Source organism: Oncorhynchus gorbuscha, unplaced genomic scaffold (genome assembly GCF_021184085.1).
Source record: "Oncorhynchus gorbuscha isolate QuinsamMale2020 ecotype Even-year unplaced genomic scaffold, OgorEven_v1.0 Un_scaffold_1717, whole genome shotgun sequence".
Taxonomy (NCBI): domain Eukaryota; kingdom Metazoa; phylum Chordata; class Actinopteri; order Salmoniformes; family Salmonidae; genus Oncorhynchus; species Oncorhynchus gorbuscha.
Genome location: NW_025746413.1, coordinates 19289 through 41166, shown reverse-complemented (window position 1 = coordinate 41166; position 21878 = coordinate 19289). Strand labels below are relative to the sequence as shown.

The 21878-nt window shown below is 46.2% G+C and overlaps 1 protein-coding gene across 1 annotated transcript in view; it reads left to right on the top strand.

Annotated features, from left to right (window-relative positions):
* LOC124023905 (serine/threonine-protein kinase 31-like) overlaps positions 1 to 21878 on the top strand; it is a 38428-nt gene extending 16550 nt beyond the window's left edge. Inside the window, exons 18-26 of the mRNA XM_046338070.1 lie at positions 13729 to 13830; positions 14725 to 14805; positions 15074 to 15199; positions 15571 to 15702; positions 16215 to 16301; positions 17821 to 17970; positions 20708 to 20839; positions 21158 to 21232; positions 21409 to 21878. Coding sequence (XP_046194026.1) covers positions 13729 to 13830; positions 14725 to 14805; positions 15074 to 15199; positions 15571 to 15702; positions 16215 to 16301; positions 17821 to 17970; positions 20708 to 20839; positions 21158 to 21232; positions 21409 to 21510 — 987 coding nt within the window. The 3' untranslated portion in view covers positions 21511 to 21878. The remainder of the gene's footprint in view (positions 1 to 13728; positions 13831 to 14724; positions 14806 to 15073; positions 15200 to 15570; positions 15703 to 16214; positions 16302 to 17820; positions 17971 to 20707; positions 20840 to 21157; positions 21233 to 21408) is intronic.

Here is a 21878-nt window from a genome sequence, read left to right as displayed (position 1 = left end):
TCTGACTGATGTGGAGCTACTGTTCTCCATCATTCTATCAGCAGACAGCGCTCTGACTGATGTGGAGCTACTGTTCTCCATCATTCTATCAGCAGACAGCGCTCTGACTGATGTGTAGCTACTGTTCTCCATCATTCTATCAGCAGACAGCGCTCTGACGGATGTGTAGCTACTGTTCTCCATCATTCTATCAGCAGACAGCGCTCTGACTGATGTGGAGCTACTGTTCTCCATCATTCAATCAGCAGACAGCACTCTGACTGATGTGTAGCTACTGTTCTCCATCATTCTATCAGCAGACAGCGCTCTGACTGATGTGTAGCTACTGTTCTCCATCATTCTATCAGCAGACAGCGCTCTGACTGATGTGTAGCTACTGTTCTCCATCATTCTATCAGCAGACAGCGCTCTGACTGATGTGGAGCTACTGTTCTCCATCATTCTATCAGCAGACAGCGCTCTGACTGATGTGTAGCTACTGTTCTCCATCATTCTATCAGCAGACAGCACTCTGACTGATGTGTAGCTACTGTTCTCCATCATTCTATCAGCAGACAGCACTCTGACTGATGTGTAGCTACTGTTCTCCATTCTATCAGCAGACAGCGCTCTGACTGATGTGGAGCTACTGTTCTCCATTCTATCAGCAGACAGCGCTCTGACTGATGTGTAGCTACTGTTCTCCATCATTCTATCAGCAGACAGCGCTCTGACTGATGTGTAGCTACTGTTCTCCATCATTCTATCAGCAGACAGCACTCTGACTGATGTGTAGCTACTGTTCTCCATTCTATCAGCAGACAGCACTCTGACTGATGTGTAGCTACTGTTCTCCATCATTCTATCAGCAGACAGCACTCAACAGAACAGTCTCAATTGTTCTGGGGAACTACGGTGAGCTTCATAATGTACAATAATGTGACTGTCTCAACTGTTTTGGGGAACTACGGTGAGCTTCATAATGTACAATAATGTGACTGTCTCAGCTGTTCTGGGGAACTACGGTGAGCTTCATAATGTACAATAATGTGACTGTCTCAACTGTTCTGGGGAACTACGGTGAGCTTCATAATGTACAATAATGTGACTGTCTCAGCTGTTCTGGGGAACTACGGTGAGCTTCATAATGTACAATAATGTGACTGTCTCAACTGTTCTGGGGAACTACGGTGAGCTTCATAATGTACAATAATGTGACTGTCTCAACTGTTCTGGGGAACTACGGTGAGCTTCATAATGTACAATAATGTGACTGTCTCAACTGTTTTGGGGAACTACGGTGAGCTTCATAATGTGACTGTCTCAACTGTTCTGGGGAACTACGGTGAGCTTCATAATGTGACTGTCTCAGCTGTTCTGGGGAAGCTTCTATGACTGCTTCTGGGGATAATGTGACTGTCTCAATTGTTCTGGGAACTACTGATGTGAGCTTCATAATGTACAATAATGTGACTGTCTCAACTGTTTTGGGGAACTACGGTGAGCTTCATAATGTACAATAATGTGACTGTCTCAACTGTTTTGGGGAACTACGGTGAGCTTCATAATGTACAATAATGTGACTGTCTCAGCTGTTCTGGGGAACTACGGTGAGCTTCATAATGTACAATAATGTGACTGTCTCAACTGTTCTGGGGAACTACAGTGAGCTTCATAATGTGACTGTCTCAGCTGTTCTGGGGAACTACGGTGAGCTTCATAATGTACAATAATGTGACTGTCTCAACTGTTCTGGGGAACTACGGTGAGCTTCATAATGTGACTGTCTCAATTGTTCTGGGGAACTACGGTGAGCTTCATAATGTACAATAATGTGACTGTCTCAACTGTTTTGGGGAACTACGGTGAGCTTCATAATGTACAATAATGTGACTGTCTCAACTGTTCTGGGGAACTACGGTGAGCTTCATAATGTACAATAATGTGACTGTCTCAACTGTTTTGGGGAACTACGGTGAGCTTCATAATGTACAATAATGTGACTGTCTCAGCTGTTCTGGGGAACTACGGTGAGCTTCATAATGTAATGTGACTGTCTCAACTAACTACGGTGAGCTGACTGTCTCAACTGTTCTGGGGAACTACGGTGAGCTTCATAATGTACAATAATGTGACTGTCTCAACTGTTCTGGGGAACTACGGTGAGCTTCATAATGTACAATAATGTGACTGTCTCAACTGTTTTGGGGAACTACGGTGAGCTTCATAATGTACAATAATGTGACTGTCTCAACTGTTCTGGGGAACTACGGTGAGCTTCATAATGTACAATAATGTGACTGTCTCAACTGTTCTGGGGAACTACGGTGAGCTTCATAATGTACAATAATGTGACTGTCTCAACTGTTCTGGGGAACTACGGTGAGCTTCATAATGTGACTGTCTCAACTGTTCTGGGGAACTACGGTGAGCTTCATAATGTGACTGTCTCAGCTGTTCTGGGGAACTACGGTGAGCTTCATAATGTACAATAATGTGACTGTCTCAACTGTTCTGGGGAACTACAGTGAGCTTCATAATGTGACTGTCTCAGCTGTTCTGGGGAACTACGGTGAGCTTCATAATGTACAATAATGTGACTGTCTCAACTGTTCTGGGGAACTACGGTGAGCTTCATAATGTACTGTCTCAACTGTTCTGGGGAACTGTGAGCTTCATAATGTACAATGTGACTGTCTCACTGTTCTGGGAACTACGGTGAGCTTCATAATGTACAATAATGTGACTGTCTCAGCTGTTCTGGGGAACTACGGTGAGCTTCATAATGTACAATAATGTGACTGTCTCAACTGTTCTGGGGAACTACGGTGAGCTTCATAATGTACAATAATGTGACTGTCTCAACTGTTCTGGGGAACTACGGTGAGCTTCATAATGTACAATAATGTGACTACTGTTCTGGGGAACTACGGTGAGCTTCATAATGTACAATAATGTGACTGTCTCAACTGTTCTGGGGAACTACGGTGAGCTTCATAATGTGACTGTCTCAACTGTTCTGGGGAACTACGGTGAGCTTCATAATGTGACTGTCTCAGCTGTTCTGGGGAACTACGGTGAGCTTCATAATGTACAATAATGTGACTGTCTCAACTGTTCTGGGAACTACGGTGAGCTTCATAATGTACAATAATGTGACTGTCTCAACTGTTCTGGGGAACTACGGTGAGCTTCATAATGTACAATAATGTGACTGTCTCAGCTGTTCTGGGGAACTACGGTGAGCTTCATAATGTACAATAATGTGACTGTCTCAACTGTTCTGGGGAACTACGGTGAGCTTCATAATGTACAATAATGTGACTGTCTCAACTGTTCTGGGGAACTACGGTGAGCTTCATAATGTACAATAATGTGACTGTCTCAACTGTTCTGGGGAACTACGGTGAGCTTCATAATGTACAATAATGAGACTGTCTCAGCTGTTCTGGGGAACTACGGTGAGCTTCATAATGTACAATAATGTGACTGTCTCAACTGTTCTGGTGAACTACGGTGAGCTTCATAATGTACAATAATGTGACTGTCTCAACTGTTCTGGGGAACTACGGTGAGCTTCATAATGTACAATAATGTGACTGTCTCAACTGTTCTGGGGAACTACGGTGAGCTTCATAATGTACAATAATGTGACTGTCTCAACTGTTCTGGGGAACTACGGTGAGCTTCATAATGTGACTGTCTCAACTGTTCTGGGGAACTACGGTGAGCTTCATAATGTGACTGTCTCAGCTGTTCTGGGGAACTACGGTGAGCTTCATAATGTACAATAATGTGACTGTCTCAACTGTTCTGGGGAACTACGGTGAGCTTCATAATGTGACTGTCTCAGCTGTTCTGGGGAACTACGGTGAGCTTCATAATGTTCTGGGGAACTAATGTGACTGTCTCAACTGTTCTGGGGAACTACGGTGAGCTTCATAATGTACAATAATGTGACTGTCTCAGCTGTTCTGGGGAACTACGGTGAGCTTCATAATGTGACTGTCTCAGCTGTTCTGGGGAACTACGGTGAGCTTCATAATGTACAATAATGTGACTGTCTCAACTGTTCTGGGGAACTACGGTGAGCTTCATAATGTACAATAATGTGACTGTCTCAACTGTTCTGGGGAACTACGGTGAGCTTCATAATGTACAATAATGTGACTGTCTCAGCTGTTCTGGGGAACTACGGTGAGCTTCATAATGTACAATAATGTGACTGTCTCAACTGTTCTGGGGAACTACGGTGAGCTTCATAATGTACAATAATGTGACTGTCTCAACTGTTCTGGGGAACTACGGTGAGCTTCATAATGTACAATAATGTGACTGTCTCAACTGTTCTGGGGAACTACGGTGAGCTTCATAATGTACAATAATGTGACTGTCTCAACTGTTCTGGGGAACTACGGTGAGCTTCATAATGTACAACTGTTCTGGGGAACTACGGTGTGACTGTCTCAACTGTTCTGGGGAACTACGGTGAGCTTCATAATGTACAATAATGTGACTGTCCCAACTGTTCTGGGGAACTACGGTGAGCTTCATAATGTACAATAATGTGACTGTCTCAACTGTTCTGGGGAACTACGGTGAGCTTCATAATGTACAATAATGTGACTGTCTCAACTGTTCTGGGGAACTACGGTGAGCTTCATAATGTACAATAATGTGACTGTCTCAACTGTTCTGGGGAACTACGGTGAGCTTCATAATGTGACTGTCTCAGCTGTTCTGGGGAACTACGGTGAGCTTCATAATGTGACTGTCTCAACTGTTCTGGGGAACTACGGTGAGCTTCATAATGTGACTGTCTCAACTGTTCTGGGGAACTACGGTGAGCTTCATAATGTACAATAATGTGACTGTCTCAACTGTTCTGGGGAACTACGGTGAGCTTCATAATGTACAATAATGTGACTGTCTCAACTGTTCTGGGGAACTACGGTGAGCTTCATAATGTGACTGTCTCAGCTGTTCTGGGGAACTACGGTGAGCTTCATAATGTACAATAATGTGACTGTCTCAACTGTTCTGGGGAACTACGGTGAGCTTCATAATGTACAATAATGTGACTGTCTCAACTGTTCTGGGGAACTACGGTGAGCTTCATAATGTACAATAATGTGACTGTCTCAGCTGTTCTGGGGAACTACGGTGAGCTTCATAATGTACAATAATGTGACTGTCTCAACTGTTCTGGGGAACTACGGTGAGCTTCATAATGTACAATAATGTGACTGTCTCAACTGTTCTGGGGAACTACGAGCTTCATAATGTACAATAATGTGACTGTCTCAACTGTTCTGGGGAACTACGGTGAGCTTCATAATGTACAATAATGTGACTGTCTCAACTGTTCTGGGGAACTACGGTGAGCTTCATAATGTACAGTAATGTGACTGTCTCAACTGTTCTGGGGAACTACGGTGAGCTTCATAATGTACAATAATGTGACTGTCTCAACTGTTCTGGGGAACTACGGTGAGCTTCATAATGTACAATAATGTGACTGTCTCAACTGTTCTGGGGAACTACGGTGAGCTTCATAATGTACAATAATGTGACTGTCTCAACTGTTCTGGGGAACTACGGTGAGCTTCATAATGTACAAACTAATGTGACTGTCTCAACTGTTCTGGGGAACTACGGTGAGCTTCATAATGTGACTGTCTCAGCTGTTCTGGGGAACTACGGTGAGCTTCATAATGTGACTGTCTCAACTGTTCTGGGGAACTACGGTGAGCTTCATAATGTGACTGTCTCAGCTGTTCTGGGGAACTACGGTGAGCTTCATAATGTGACTGTCTCAGCTGTTCTGGGGAACTACGGTGAGCTTCATAATGTGACTGTCTCATGTGACTGTCTCAGCTGTTCTGGGGAACTACGGTGAGCTTCATAATTCTGGGGAACATAATGTGACTGTCTCAACTGTTCTGGGGAACTACGGTGAGCTTCATAATGTAAACTAATGTGACTGTCTCAGCTGTTCTGGGGAACTACGGTGAGCTTCATAATGTGACAATAATGTGACTGTCTCAAGCTGTTCTGGGGAACTACGGGAACTACGGTGAGCTTCATGGGAATGACTGTCTCATGTTCTGGGGAACAATAATGTGACTGTCTCAGCTGTTCTGGGGAACTACGGTGAGCTTCATAATGTGACTGTCTCAGCTGTTCTGGGGAACTACGGTGAGCTTCATAATGTACAATAATGTGACTGTCTCAGCTGTTCTGGGGAACTACGGTGAGCTTCATAATGTGACTGTCTCAACTGTTCTGGGGAACTACGGTGAGCTTCATAATGTGACTGTCTCAACTGTTCTGGGGAACTACGGTGAGCTTCATAATGTGTGACTGTCTCAGCTGTTCTGGGGAACTACGGTGAGCTTCATAATGTGACTGTCTCAGCTGTTCTGGGGAACTACGGTGAGCTTCATAATGTGACTGTCTCAGCTGTTCTGGGGAACTACGGTGAGCTTCATAATGTGACTGTCTCAGCTGTTCTGGGGAACTACGGTGAGCTTCATAATGTGACTGTCTCAACTGTTCTGGGGAACTACGGTGAGCTTCATAATGTGACTGTCTCAACTGTTCTGGGGAACTACGGTGAGCTTCATAATGTGACTGTCTCAACTGTTCTGGGGAACTACGGTGAGCTTCATAATGTGACTGTCTCAGCTGTTCTGGGGAACTACGGTGAGCTTCATAATGTGTCTCAATGTTCTGGGGAACTGTCTCAACTGTTCTGGGAACTACGGTGAGCTTCATAATGTGACTGTCTCAACTGTTCTGGGGAACTACGGTGAGCTTCATAATGTGACTGTCTCAGCTGTTCTGGGGAACTACGGTGAGCTTCATAATGTGACTGTCTCAGCTGTTCTGGGGAACTACGGTGAGCTTCATAATGTGACTGTCTCAGCTGTTCTGGGGAACTACGGTGAGCTTCATAATGTGACTGTCTCAGCTGTTCTGGGGAACTACGGTGAGCTTCATAATGTGACTGTCTCAGCTGTTCTGGGGAACTACGGTGAGCTTCATAATGTGACTGTCTCAGCTGTTCTGGGGAACTACGGTGAGCTTCATAATGTGACTGTCTCAGCTGTTCTGGGGAACTACGGTGAGCTTCATAATGTGACTGTCTCAGCTGTTCTGGGGAACTACGGTGAGCTTCATAATGTGACTGTCTCAACTGTTCTGGGGAACTACGGTGAGCTTCATAATGTGACTGTCTCAGCTGTTCTGGGGAACTACGGTGAGCTTCATAATGTGACTGTCTCAGCTGTTCTGGGGAACTACGGTGAGCTTCATAATGTGACTGTCTCAACTGTTCTGGGGAACTACGGTGAGCTTCATAATGTGACTGTCTCAGCTGTTCTGGGGAACTACGGTGAGCTTCATAATGTGACTGTCTCAGCTGTTCTGGGGAACTACGGTGAGCTTCATAATGTGACTGTCTCAGCTGTTCTGGGGAACTACGGTGAGCTTCATAATGTGACTGTCTCAGCTGTTCTGGGGAACTACGGTGAGCTTCATAATGTGACTGTCTCAGCTGTTCTGGGGAACTACGGTGAGCTTCATAATGTGACTGTCTCAGCTGTTCTGGGGAACTACGGTGAGCTTCATAATGTGACTGTCTCAGCTGTTCTGGGGAACTACGGTGAGCTTCATAATGTGACTGTCTCAGCTGTTCTGGGGAACTACGGTGAGCTTCATAATGTGACTGTCTCAGCTGTTCTGGGGAACTACGGTGAGCTTCATAATGTGACTGTCTCAGCTGTTCTGGGGAACTACGGTGAGCTTCATAATGTGACTGTCTCAGCTGTTCTGGGGAACTACGGTGAGCTTCATAATGTGACTGTCTCAGCTGTTCTGGGGAACTACGGTGAGCTTCATAATGTGACTGTCTCAGCTGTTCTGGGGAACTACGGTGAGCTTCATAATGTGACTGTCTCAGCTGTTCTGGGGAACTACGGTGAGCTTCATAATGTGACTGTCTCAGCTGTTCTGGGGAACTACGGTGAGCTTCATAATGTGACTGTCTCAGCTGTTCTGGGGAACTACGGTGAGCTTCATAATGTGACTGTCTCAGCTGTTCTGGGGAACTACGGTGAGCTTCATAATGTGACTGTCTCAGCTGTTCTGGGGAACTACGGTGAGCTTCATAATGTGACTGTCTCAGCTGTTCTGGGGAACTACGGTGAGCTTCATAATGTGACTGTCTCAGCTGTTCTGGGGAACTACGGTGAGCTTCATAATGTGACTGTCTCAGCTGTTCTGGGGAACTACGGTGAGCTTCATAATGTGACTGTCTCAGCTGTTCTGGGGAACTACGGTGAGCTTCATAATGTGACTGTCTCAGCTGTTCTGGGGAACTACGGTGAGCTTCATAATGTGACTGTCTCAGCTGTTCTGGGGAACTACGGTGAGCTTCATAATGTGACTGTCTCAGCTGTTCTGGGGAACTACGGTGAGCTTCATAATGTGACTGTCTCAGCTGTTCTGGGGAACTACGGTGAGCTTCATAATGTGACTGTCTCAGCTGTTCTGGGGAACTACGGTGAGCTTCATAATGTGACTGTCTCAGCTGTTCTGGGGAACTACGGTGAGCTTCATAATGTGACTGTCTCAGCTGTTCTGGGGAACTACGGTGAGCTTCATAATGTGACTGTCTCAGCTGTTCTGGGGAACTACGGTGAGCTTCATAATGTGACTGTCTCAGCTGTTCTGGGGAACTACGGTGAGCTTCATAATGTGACTGTCTCAGCTGTTCTGGGGAACTACGGTGAGCTTCATAATGTGACTGTCTCAGCTGTTCTGGGGAACTACGGTGAGCTTCATAATGTGACTGTCTCAGCTGTTCTGGGGAACTACGGTGAGCTTCATAATGTGACTGTCTCAGCTGTTCTGGGGAACTACGGTGAGCTTCATAATGTGACTGTCTCAGCTGTTCTGGGGAACTACGGTGAGCTTCATAATGTGACTGTCTCAGCTGTTCTGGGGAACTACGGTGAGCTTCATAATGTGACTGTCTCAGCTGTTCTGGGGAACTACGGTGAGCTTCATAATGTGACTGTCTCAGCTGTTCTGGGGAACTACGGTGAGCTTCATAATGTGACTGTCTCAGCTGTTCTGGGGAACTACGGTGAGCTTCATAATGTGACTGTCTCAGCTGTTCTGGGGAACTACGGTGAGCTTCATAATGTGACTGTCTCAGCTGTTCTGGGGAACTACGGTGAGCTTCATAATGTGACTGTCTCAGCTGTTCTGGGGAACTACGGTGAGCTTCATAATGTGACTGTCTCAGCTGTTCTGGGGAACTACGGTGAGCTTCATAATGTGACTGTCTCAGCTGTTCTGGGGAACTACGGTGAGCTTCATAATGTGACTGTCTCAGCTGTTCTGGGGAACTACGGTGAGCTTCATAATGTGACTGTCTCAGCTGTTCTGGGGAACTACGGTGAGCTTCATAATGTGACTGTCTCAGCTGTTCTGGGGAACTACGGTGAGCTTCATAATGTGACTGTCTCAGCTGTTCTGGGGAACTACGGTGAGCTTCATAATGTGACTGTCTCAGCTGTTCTGGGGAACTACGGTGAGCTTCATAATGTGACTGTCTCAGCTGTTCTGGGGAACTACGGTGAGCTTCATAATGTGACTGTCTCAGCTGTTCTGGGGAACTACGGTGAGCTTCATAATGTGACTGTCTCAGCTGTTCTGGGGAACTACGGTGAGCTTCATAATGTGACTGTCTCAGCTGTTCTGGGGAACTACGGTGAGCTTCATAATGTGACTGTCTCAGCTGTTCTGGGGAACTACGGTGAGCTTCATAATGTGACTGTCTCAGCTGTTCTGGGGAACTACGGTGAGCTTCATAATGTGACTGTCTCAGCTGTTCTGGGGAACTACGGTGAGCTTCATAATGTGACTGTCTCAGCTGTTCTGGGGAACTACGGTGAGCTTCATAATGTGACTGTCTCAGCTGTTCTGGGGAACTACGGTGAGCTTCATAATGTGACTGTCTCAGCTGTTCTGGGGAACTACGGTGAGCTTCATAATGTGACTGTCTCAGCTGTTCTGGGGAACTACGGTGAGCTTCATAATGTGACTGTCTCAGCTGTTCTGGGGAACTACGGTGAGCTTCATAATGTGACTGTCTCAGCTGTTCTGGGGAACTACGGTGAGCTTCATAATGTGACTGTCTCAGCTGTTCTGGGGAACTACGGTGAGCTTCATAATGTGACTGTCTCAGCTGTTCTGGGGAACTACGGTGAGCTTCATAATGTGACTGTCTCAGCTGTTCTGGGGAACTACGGTGAGCTTCATAATGTGACTGTCTCAGCTGTTCTGGGGAACTACGGTGAGCTTCATAATGTGACTGTCTCAGCTGTTCTGGGGAACTACGGTGAGCTTCATAATGTGACTGTCTCAGCTGTTCTGGGGAACTACGGTGAGCTTCATAATGTGACTGTCTCAGCTGTTCTGGGAACTACGGTGAGCTTCATAATGTGACTGTCTCAGCTGTTCTGGGGAACTACGGTGAGCTTCATAATGTGACTGTCTCAGCTGTTCTGGGGAACTACGGTGAGCTTCATAATGTGACTGTCTCAGCTGTTCTGGGGAACTACGGTGAGCTTCATAATGTGACTGTCTCAGCTGTTCTGGGGAACTACGGTGAGCTTCATAATGTGACTGTCTCAGCTGTTCTGGGGAACTACGGTGAGCTTCATAATGTGACTGTCTCAGCTGTTCTGGGGAACTACGGTGAGCTTCATAATGTGACTGTCTCAGCTGTTCTGGGGAACTACGGTGAGCTTCATAATGTGACTGTCTCAGCTGTTCTGGGGAACTACGGTGAGCTTCATAATGTGACTGTCTCAGCTGTTCTGGGGAACTACGGTGAGCTTCATAATGTGACTGTCTCAGCTGTTCTGGGGAACTACGGTGAGCTTCATAATGTGACTGTCTCAGCTGTTCTGGGGAACTACGGCTTCAGCTTCATAATGTGACTGTCTCAGCTGTTCTGGGGAACTACGGTGAGCTTCATAATGTGACTGTCTCAGCTGTTCTGGGGAACTACGGTGAGCTTCATAATGTGACTGTCTCAGCTGTTCTGGGGAACTACGGTGAGCTTCATAATGTGACTGTCTCAGCTGTTCTGGGGAACTACGGTGAGCTTCATAATGTGACTGTCTCAGCTGTTCTGGGGAACTACGGTGAGCTTCATAATGTGACTGTCTCAGCTGTTCTGGGGAACTACGGTGAGCTTCATAATGTGACTGTCTCAGCTGTTCTGGGGAACTACGGTGAGCTTCATAATGTGACTGTCTCAGCTGTTCTGGGGAACTACGGTGAGCTTCATAATGTGACTGTCTCAGCTGTTCTGGGGAACTACGGTGAGCTTCATAATGTGACTGTCTCAGCTGTTCTGGGGAACTACGGTGAGCTTCATAATGTGACTGTCTCAGCTGTTCTGGGGAACTACGGTGAGCTTCATAATGTGACTGTCTCAGCTGTTCTGGGGAACTACGGTGAGCTTCATAATGTGACTGTCTCAGCTGTTCTGGGGAACTACGGTGAGCTTCATAATGTGACTGTCTCAGCTGTTCTGGGGAACTACGGTGAGCTTCATAATGTGACTGTCTCAGCTGTTCTGGGGAACTACGGTGAGCTTCATAATGTGACTGTCTCAGCTGTTCTGGGGAACTACGGTGAGCTTCATAATGTGACTGTCTCAGCTGTTCTGGGGAACTACGGTGAGCTTCATAATGTGACTGTCTCAGCTGTTCTGGGGAACTACGGTGAGCTTCATAATGTGACTGTCTCAGCTGTTCTGGGGAACTACGGTGAGCTTCATAATGTGACTGTCTCAGCTGTTCTGGGGAACTACGGTGAGCTTCATAATGTGACTGTCTCAGCTGTTCTGGGGAACTACGGTGAGCTTCATAATGTGACTGTCTCAGCTGTTCTGGGGAACTACGGTGAGCTTCATAATGTGACTGTCTCAGCTGTTCTGGGGAACTACGGTGAGCTTCATAATGTGACTGTCTCAGCTGTTCTGGGGAACTACGGTGAGCTTCATAATGTGACTGTCTCAGCTGTTCTGGGGAACTACGGTGAGCTTCATAATGTGACTGTCTCAGCTGTTCTGGGGAACTACGGTGAGCTTCATAATGTGACTGTCTCAGCTGTTCTGGGGAACTACGGTGAGCTTCATAATGTGACTGTCTCAGCTGTTCTGGGGAACTACGGTGAGCTTCATAATGTGACTGTCTCAGCTGTTCTGGGGAACTACGGTGAGCTTCATAATGTGACTGTCTCAGCTGTTCTGGGGAACTACGGTGAGCTTCATAATGTGACTGTCTCAGCTGTTCTGGGGAACTACGGTGAGCTTCATAATGTGACTGTCTCAGCTGTTCTGGGGAACTACGGAGAGCTTCATAATGTGACTGTCTCAGCTGTTCTGGGGAACTACGGTGAGCTTCTGGGGAACTAATGTGACTGTCTCAGCTGTTCTGGGGAACTACGGTGAGCTTCATAATGTGACTGTCTCAGCTGTTCTGGGGAACTACGGTGAGCTTCATAATGTGACTGTCTCAGCTGTTCTGGGGAACTACGGAGAGCTTCATAATGTGACTGTCTCAGCTGTTCTGGGGAACTACGGTGAGCTTCATAATGTGACTGTCTCAGCTGTTCTGGGGAACTACGGTGAGCTTCATAATGTGACTGTCTCAGCTGTTCTGGGGAACTACGGTGAGCTTCATAATGTGACTGTCTCAGCTGTTCTGGGGAACTACGGTGAGCTTCATAATGTGACTGTCTCAGCTGTTCTGGGGAACTACGGTGAGCTTCATAATGTGACTGTCTCAGCTGTTCTGGGGAACTACGGTGAGCTTCATAATGTGACTGTCTCAGCTGTTCTGGGGAACTACGGTGAGCTTCATAATGTGACTGTCTCAGCTGTTCTGGGGAACTACGGTGAGCTTCATAATGTGACTGTCTCAGCTGTTCTGGGGAACTACGGTGAGCTTCATAATGTGACTGTCTCAGCTGTTCTGGGGAACTACGGTGAGCTTCATAATGTGACTGTCTCAGCTGTTCTGGGGAACTACGGTGAGCTTCATAATGTGACTGTCTCAGCTGTTCTGGGGAACTACGGTGAGCTTCATAATGTGACTGTCTCAGCTGTTCTGGGGAACTACGGAGAGCTTCATAATGTGACAGGTGAAATGATCAACGCCATCTGCTTTGTCTCCTAACGTATTGCACAAGTTGACTGCAGGTATTTACATAAGTAGCTACAAATATAAAGATGTATTGAAACACTTCAACTTCCAGTAATAATACCATCCTATCACTAAAATATGTACAAAAGCACAGACTGACCGGCCTGCTCTGCACTAATACTATGGCTGAACATGCTGTAGATGACGAAAGTGGAGACATGGAGAATTGTTCTGTATTGAAAAACTTACACTCAAAATAGTTTATAAACGGTTTTATAAACGGTATTGAAAAACCAATCTTTGGCTATTTCCAAATACCCGGTATACAGTATACCGGCCAATTCTATAGGATGCCGTTTGGAACACAGTCCCAGAACAGCTGGCTTGTCTGCGGAGGATACCCAGCTCATGTACTCAATTTGTATAGTTATAATGGCAGAATGATTTCCTGTGAATGCAGTAGTGATTAGAGTGGTAATATAGGAAAGGGAGGCTTATTAATGGTTTCTCCTGTCAGGCTGAAGACTTTGACCTAACGGAGATTCTGAAGAAGAAGGAAGAGATTGCTGAGACCAGAAAAACTCTTTTCCATGAAATCGGTCAAGAAAGAAAAGAATATGTACGTTACATGTTCCAACATCTTTCTGTCATTCTAATTATGTCATATATTCTATCATTCTAATTCTATCATTCTAATTCTGTCATATGTTCTGTCATTCTGATACTGTCATTCATATGTTCTGTCATTCATATGTTCTGTCATTTATATGTTCTGTCATTTATATGTTCTGTCATTTCTAATTCTGTCTAATTCTGTCATTGATATGTTCTGTCATTTCTAATTCTGTCATTCTAATTCTGTCATTTATATGTTCTGTCATTCTAATTCTGTCATTTATATGTTCTGTCATTCTAATTCTGTCATTTATATGTTCTGTCATTCTAATTCTGTCATTTATATGTTCTGTCATTTATATGTTCTGTTATTCTGATTCTGTCATTTATATGTTCTGTCATTTATATGTTATGTCATTCTAATTCTGTCATATGTTATGTCATTCTAATTCTGTCATTTATATGTTCTGTCATTTCTAATTCTGTCATTCTAATTCTGTCATTTATATGTTCTGTCATTTATATTTCTGTCATTTATATGTTCTGTCATTTATATGTTCTGTCATTTCTATGTTCTGTCATTTCTAATTCTGTCATTCTAATTCTGTCATTTATATGTTCTGTCATTTCTAATTCTGTCATTCTAATTCTGTCATTTATATGTTCTGTCATTTATATGTTCTGTCATTCTAATTCTGTCATTTAAATGTTCTGTCATTTATATGTTATGTCATTCTAATTCTGTCATATGTTATGTCATTCTAATTCTGTCATATGTTCTGTCATATGTTCTGTCATTGTAATTCTGTGTTCCAACTAAGTCCAGGAACACTTCCACAATGTGTAAGTTCCACTCATCACACCCCTCCCTAATAGCTGAGTCATGTTTGTGTTGTAGATGAAGCTCAGTGCTCTGGCTGAAGGCTGCTGTCCTGAGCTCCCCCTGCTCTACCCTGAGGCAGACATCCACAGCCACATGGTGAGACAACCTGAGTCCTGACTGATCCAACTATACCTCTGTACAAGACCATATGGAAACCAGGACATGGTCACATTGTGCTGCAGTACTGTCCCCTAGTGGAAATCTGTGAATGTGTCCAGTATTATTTCACTGTGTTCCTAATTACCATGTTCTCATCATGTATGTATTATTAGCAGCACCTACATATTTCACAGATGTGAGTATGATGACCACAACCGTGTGTGTGTGTGTGTGTGTGTGTGTGTGTGTGTGTGTGTGTGTGCAGAGCTCTGGAGGTCTGGTGGTGAAGAGTCTGGACAGGGACTTGTTTGACGCTGAGCCCATGAAGGAGCTGAGTGGACGCAGGCCTCTGGTCTGTACTGAGTTCCAGGGACAGAGGGTCATACTCAAGGTAACCCCTTTTTCACACACCTTTTTAGGCCTACGTCCCAAATAGCACCCTATTCTCTATATAGTGCACTACTTTTGACTAGGGGCCCATAGCAGTCTGGTTAAACGTAGTGCACTATATATGGAATAGGGTGGCATATGGGAGTTAGAGTTCCACATTTACACAATGTTTTTAACCTGTAAGGCTGTCAGGCCCAAATGTGAGCAAACATTTTGAAACAGAACGATTGTTCTTTTTGAACATGTTCAGGTATTACTGTTCCTGTTTAAAGACGTGTTGATCTCGTTTAGTGCCAACTGAAAGACCCTGGTCTTTTGACAGAGGTTTAGCTGTTCTCCTTATTGGTGGTTTGTGTCTGGTTTCCCTGTCAGGGTTACACTGTGAATGAGGAGGCAGAGGCCAGAGTGTTGGAGAGAACCACCCAGTTTCACAGAACCAGGACTCAGCGGGAGAGTCAGACTGACACTGGAATGCTCCCTCTTCTGGCACTGTTCTTTGGCAAGGTACTGCTCACTCAGCTTCCCTGTCTCGACCCAGTCACTAAGCGTCATATGTCTTCCTGTCTTACAAGCCACATGTTTCATGATCTGAGGAACTTGACTTGACTTAAAGATAATTTATGCATGATCTGAAAATGCGGTCGGAGGCTTCGTATGGAGGGTGTGATGTAATTGCGGCGCCTCCTGAGGCGTGCAGAGGCCAAGTCGAGCTCTGTACCGCATCGCCGTGAGCCTCCCAAATTTTGTAACAATGCAGAGGGCTCTGTTTAGCTCTGCGTTGACATGATTGGCTGACAGTAGGTGGGGGCGTTACGTCCTGTGTAAACACACACACTTCCTTCACTACAGCTCTGCTCCCCTAAGCGGGGGAAGTATGAAAGTCCTGAAGTCTGTGGAGGCTCCATCGTAGGGAATGTTGTACAACCACTTCAGATGTCTGATTGACCAGGCAGAACATTTTAGAGAGGTCGTGTTCTCCATCTGTCATGATGTCACTATGAACCCTTCTCTTCCAGTCAGACCCTCTTGCCTATGTGATGGTGCCATACTTCCCCAATGGAAGTCTCTGGGCTGTTCAGGCTGCCAAACCCCTAACTGCCTCAGTGAGTTCTCTCTACTACCTTCCTCATATTTCACATTTAGAGTTACAAAACTCTCCCAAAATTCCCAGGTTTCCAGAAATCTCAGTTGGAGGATTCACTTTCTTCCAACAGAGTTTTCTGAGAAATCGGGCAGTTTTGGAACCTTATTCACATGCCCTTGTTTTGTAGTAGTAGTATAACACATTGACCTACTGTCCTGTCTCTCCCATCAGTCCTGTCTCTCCCATCAGGAGACTGGTAGAATAACACATTGACCTACTGTCTTGTCTCTCCCATCAGGAGACTGGTAGTATAACACATTGACCTACTGTCTTGTCTCTCCCATCAGGGGACTGGTAGTATAACACATTGACCTACTGTCCTGTCTCTCCCATCAGACTGGTAGTATAACACATTGACCTACTGTCCTGTCTCTCCAATCAGGGGACTGGTAGTATAACACATTGACCTACTGTCCTGTCTCTCCCATCAGACTGGTAGTATAACACATTGACCTACTGTCCTGTCTCTCCCATCAGACTGGTAGTATAACACATTGACCTACTGTCCTGTCTCTCCCATCAGGAGACTGGTAGTATAACACATTGACCTACTGTCCTGTCTCTCCCATCAGGAGACTGGTAGTATAACACATTGACCTACTGTCCTGTCTCTCCCATCAGGGGACTGGTAGTATAACACATTGACCTACTGTCCTGTCTCTCCCATCAGGGGACTGGTAGTATAACACATTGACCTGCTGTCCTGTCTCTCCCATCAGACTGGTAGTATAACACATTGACCTACTGTCCTGTCTCTCCCATCAGGGGACTGGTAGTATAACACATTGACCTACTGTCCTGTCTCTCCCATCAGACTGGTAGTATAACACATTGACCTACTGTCCTGTCTCTCCCATCAGGAGACTGGTAGTATAACACATTGACCTACTGTCCTGTCTCTCCCATCAGGAGACTGGTAGTATAACTCATTGACCTACTGTCCTGTCTCTCCCATCAGGAGACTGGTAATATAACACATTGACCTACTGTCCTGTCTCTCCCATCAGGAGACTGGTAGAATAACACATTGACCTACTGTCCTGTCTCTCCCATCAGGAGACTGGTAGTATAACACATTGACCTACTGTCCTGTCTCTCCCATCAGGAGACTGGTAGTATAACACATAGACCTACTGTCCTGTCTCTCCCATCAGGGGACTGGTAGTATAACACATTGACCTACTGTCCTGTCTCTCCCATCAGGGGACTGGTAGTATAACACATTGACCTGCTGTCCTGTCTCTCCCATCAGGAGACTGGTAGTGTGACCTACTGTCCTGTCTCTCCCATCAGGAGACTGGTAGTATAACACATTGACCTACTGTCCTGTCTCTCCCATCAGGAGACTGGTAGTATAACGCATTGACCTACTGTCCTGTCTCTCCCATCAGACTGGTAGTATAACACATTGACCTACTGTCCTGTCTCTCCCATCAGTAGACTGGTAGTGTGACCTACTGTCCTGTCTCTCCCATCAGGAGACTGTAAAGGTGATGAGAGGCGTGGCCAGGGGCCTCCAGGCCCTCCACGCTGCAGGCGTCACCCATGCCTCCCTCAACCCCAACAACGTCTTCGTCCTCCACCGACACCAAGGCATGGTGGGAGACTACGACTTCATAAAGACTCCTGTGAGTAGCCTTTCCTCAATCCTAACGTGGAGGCTAAAGAAATGCACACCTGTTTAGGAGAGGTGCTGGCTAGTGGAGTAGAACACCTGTTTAGGAGAGGTGCTGGCTAGTGGAGTAGAACACCTGTTTAGGAGAGGTGGTGGCTAGTGGAGTAGAACACCTGTTTAGGAGAGGTGCTGGCTAGTGGAGTAGAACACCTGTTTAGGAGAGGTGCTGGCTAGTGGAGTAGAACACCTGTTTAGGAGAGGTGCTGGCTAGCGGAGTAGAACACCTGTTTAGGAGAGGTGCTGGCTAGCGGAGGAGTAGAACACCTGTTTAGGAGAGGTGCTGGCTAGCGGAGGAGTAGAACACCTGTTTAGGAGAGGTGCTGGCTAGCGGAGGAGTAGAACACCTGTTTAGGAGAGGTGCTGGCTAGCGGAGGAGTAGAACACCTGTTTAGGAGAGGTGCTGGCTAGCGGAGGAGTAGAACACCTGTTTAGGAGAGGTGCTGGCTAGCGGAGGAGTAGAACACCTGTTTAGGAGAGGTGCTGGCTAGCGGAGGAGTAGAACACCTGTTTAGGAGAGGAGCTGGCTAGTGGAGGAGTAGAACACCTGTTTAGGAGAGGTGCTGGCTAGTGGAGTAGAACACCTGTTTAGGAGAGGTGCTGGCTAGCGGAGTAGAACACCTGTTTAGGAGAGGTGGTGGCTAGTGGAGTAGAACACCTGTTTAGGAGAGGTGCTGGCTAGTGGAGTAGAACACCTGTTTAGGAGAGGTGCTGGCTAGCGGAGGAGTAGAACACCTGTTTAGGAGAGGTGCTGGCTAGTGGAGTAGAACACCTGTTTAGGAGAGGTGCTGGCTAGCGGAGTAGAACACCTGTTTAGGAGAGGAGCTGGCTAGCGGAGGAGTAGAACACCTGTTTAGGAGAGGTGGTGGCTAGTGGAGTAGAACACCTGTTTAGGAGAGGTGGTGGCTAGCGGAGGAGTAGAACACCTGTTTAGGAGAGGTGGTGGCTAGCGGAGGAGTAGAACACCTGTTTAGGAGAGGTGCTGGCTAGTGGAGTAGAACACCTGTTTAGGAGAGGTGGTGGCTAGCGGAGGAGTAGAACACCTGTTTAGGAGAGGTGGTGGCTAGTGGAGTAGAACACCTGTTTAGGAGAGGTGCTGGCTAGCGGAGTAGAACACCTGTTTAGGAGAGGTGGTGGCTAGAGGAGTAGAACACCTGTTTAGGAGAGGTGGTGGCTAGAGGAGTAGAACACCTGTTTAGGAGAGGTGCTGGCTAGTGGAGGAGTAGAACACCTGTTTAGGAGAGGTGCTGGCTAGTGGAGGAGTAGAACACCTGTTTAGGAGAGGTGCTGGCTAGTGGAGTAGAACACCTGTTTAGGAGAGGTGCTGGCTAGCGGAGGAGTAGAACACCTGTTTAGGAGAGGTGCTGGCTAGCGGAGGAGTAGAACACCTGTTTAGGAGAGGTGCTGGCTAGCGGAGGAGTAGAACACCTGTTTAGGAGAGGTGCTGGCTAGCGGAGGAGTAGAACACCTGTTTAGGAGAGGTGCTGGCTAGCGGAGGAGTAGAACACCTGTTTAGGAGAGGTGCTGGCTAGCGGAGGAGTAGAACACCTGTTTAGGAGAGGTGCTGGCTAGCGGAGGAGTAGAACACCTGTTTAGGAGAGGTGCTGGCTAGCGGAGGAGTAGAACACCTGTTTAGGAGAGGTGCTGGCTAGCGGAGGAGTAGAACACCTGTTTAGGAGAGGTGCTGGCTAGCGGAGGAGTAGAACACCTGTTTAGGAGAGGTGCTGGCTAGCGGAGGAGTAGAACACCTGTTTAGGAGAGGTGCTGGCTAGCGGAGGAGTAGAACACCTGTTTAGGAGAGGTGCTGGCTAGTGGAGTAGAACACCTGTTTAGGAGAGGAGCTGGCTAGTGGAGTAGAACACCTGTTTAGGAGAGGAGCTGGCTAGTGGAGTAGAACACCTGTTTAGGAGAGGAGCTGGCTAGTGGAGTAGAACACCTGTTTAGGAGAGGAGCTGGCTAGTGGAGTAGAACACCTGTTTAGGAGAGGTGCTGGCTAGTGGAGTAGAACACCTGTTTAGGAGAGGTGCTGGCTAGTGGAGTAGAACACCTGTTTAGGAGAGGAGCTGGCTAGTGGAGTAGAACACCTGTTTAGGAGAGGAGCTGGCTAGTGGAGTAGAACACCTGTTTAGGAGAGGAGCTGGCTAGTGGAGTAGAACACCTGTTTAGGAGAGGAGCTGGCTAGTGGAGTAGAACACCTGTTTAGGAGAGGAGCTGGCTAGTGGAGTAGAACACCTGTTTAGGAGAGGAGCTGGCTAGTGGAGTAGAACACCTGTTTAGGAGAGGAGCTGGCTAGCGGAGTAGAACACCTGTTTAGGAGAGGAGCTGGCTAGCGGAGTGGAACACTTCAAATTAAAGGAGAACTGCACACTAGGAGCTCAGATGTAATAATTTAATAACCTAATAATCAACGTTTCAACAGACAAGCTGTCTTCATCAGGGTATAATGACAACTAGTTTATATAGTGTCAAAGGAAACACACAGGTGTCTGTAATCATGGCCGGGTGTGGCCTGATCATTGGTTAATTCTCAGAAAAAAAATAACATATAAAAAACATGAATGACAGCACAACCCTAATTTACCACATCTCTCTCATCAAACAAAGACAACTGTGTACCTTGGTTTCTTTTACACCTGTCTGAATGAGCGCTACATATGGTTGTTTCATGGTTGTACGTACCATGTTGGTTCCAGGTACAGAGGGCAGTGGACAGTGGGATGGTGGCCGGCTCTATCAGCCTGGTGGCCCCAGAGCTCCGGCAGACACAAGGCACACCTCCTACTCCAGCCTGTGACATGTACTCCTACGGCTGCCTGCTGTTCTGGGTAAAACACCTTCATGTTGCCCTCTCTGTAGATCAGCCCAGGTCTCTGTATAACACAAGATGGATGGCTCTATAGCTCGGGGTCAAGCAGCTTTGGGACAGAGTGGAATACAGCAGGAATTGATATGTATTTTAAGGGGTTTCAGGGGAACTCTGACATGTCATACAGGAGAAATCATTAGCAGAAGTTAATGATAACATTGAATATTCATCTGGAGAAACTTGACTTGATGGAAAAATAGACTTGTTGAAAAGAAGCTCTCAGTAAGCAGTTGGGTCCATACCATTTATGTTTTGGCTTCCACAACTCTGTCTGCAGCTGAATGCCCCAGGGTTCAACGGGGATCTGGATAGTGGCAGCAGACTGGCCCTGGATATCAGCGGAGTGACACTGGTCAGTAACCCTGATGGCCTTTTCATGCTTCAATTCATTTAGAATGCATTTTATTTTTGCTCCCAAAGTGCAGGTCAGTTTTAATTAGGAGAATAATTACATGTCATTTTTAACTCGTTTTCCATTGAAAGACAATCACAAAGTGCTTAAAGGATGTTGTGTGTCCTCTTGTCCAGGAGGACAAACTTCAAGCCCTGCTGTCTAAGCTGCTGGTGTGTGTTGGAAGACTGACTGCTGCTGAGACCCTGGCTGATGACTACTTCCTGTCTGACCAGTAACCAGGCAACCGGTACATACTGGGATAGTTTGGTCGACAGTTTTACTTTAATACCAGCCTGGGTAACGTCTGTTTAGCTAACATTCCAATCCGTGACATGCCAAATATAGTTTACTATGTCAAGAAGTGGAATAATGGCTAAACACACCAGTATCTAGACTACTTCAATACTACAATGTTTTGTTGAAATTCTAATATAAAAGCACAATATATTTGTCAGTCTGCTGATTTAAAAGCACAGTATCATGTTGTTTAACTGTATTTATTTTCCTTTTTTAAATGTTCTGTTCAGTAACTAGGTGATGTTAGAGTACCCTGTCTTGCAGTTGTCACTTTCTAGAGTAAATAAATACACGTTCTGAGATGGAC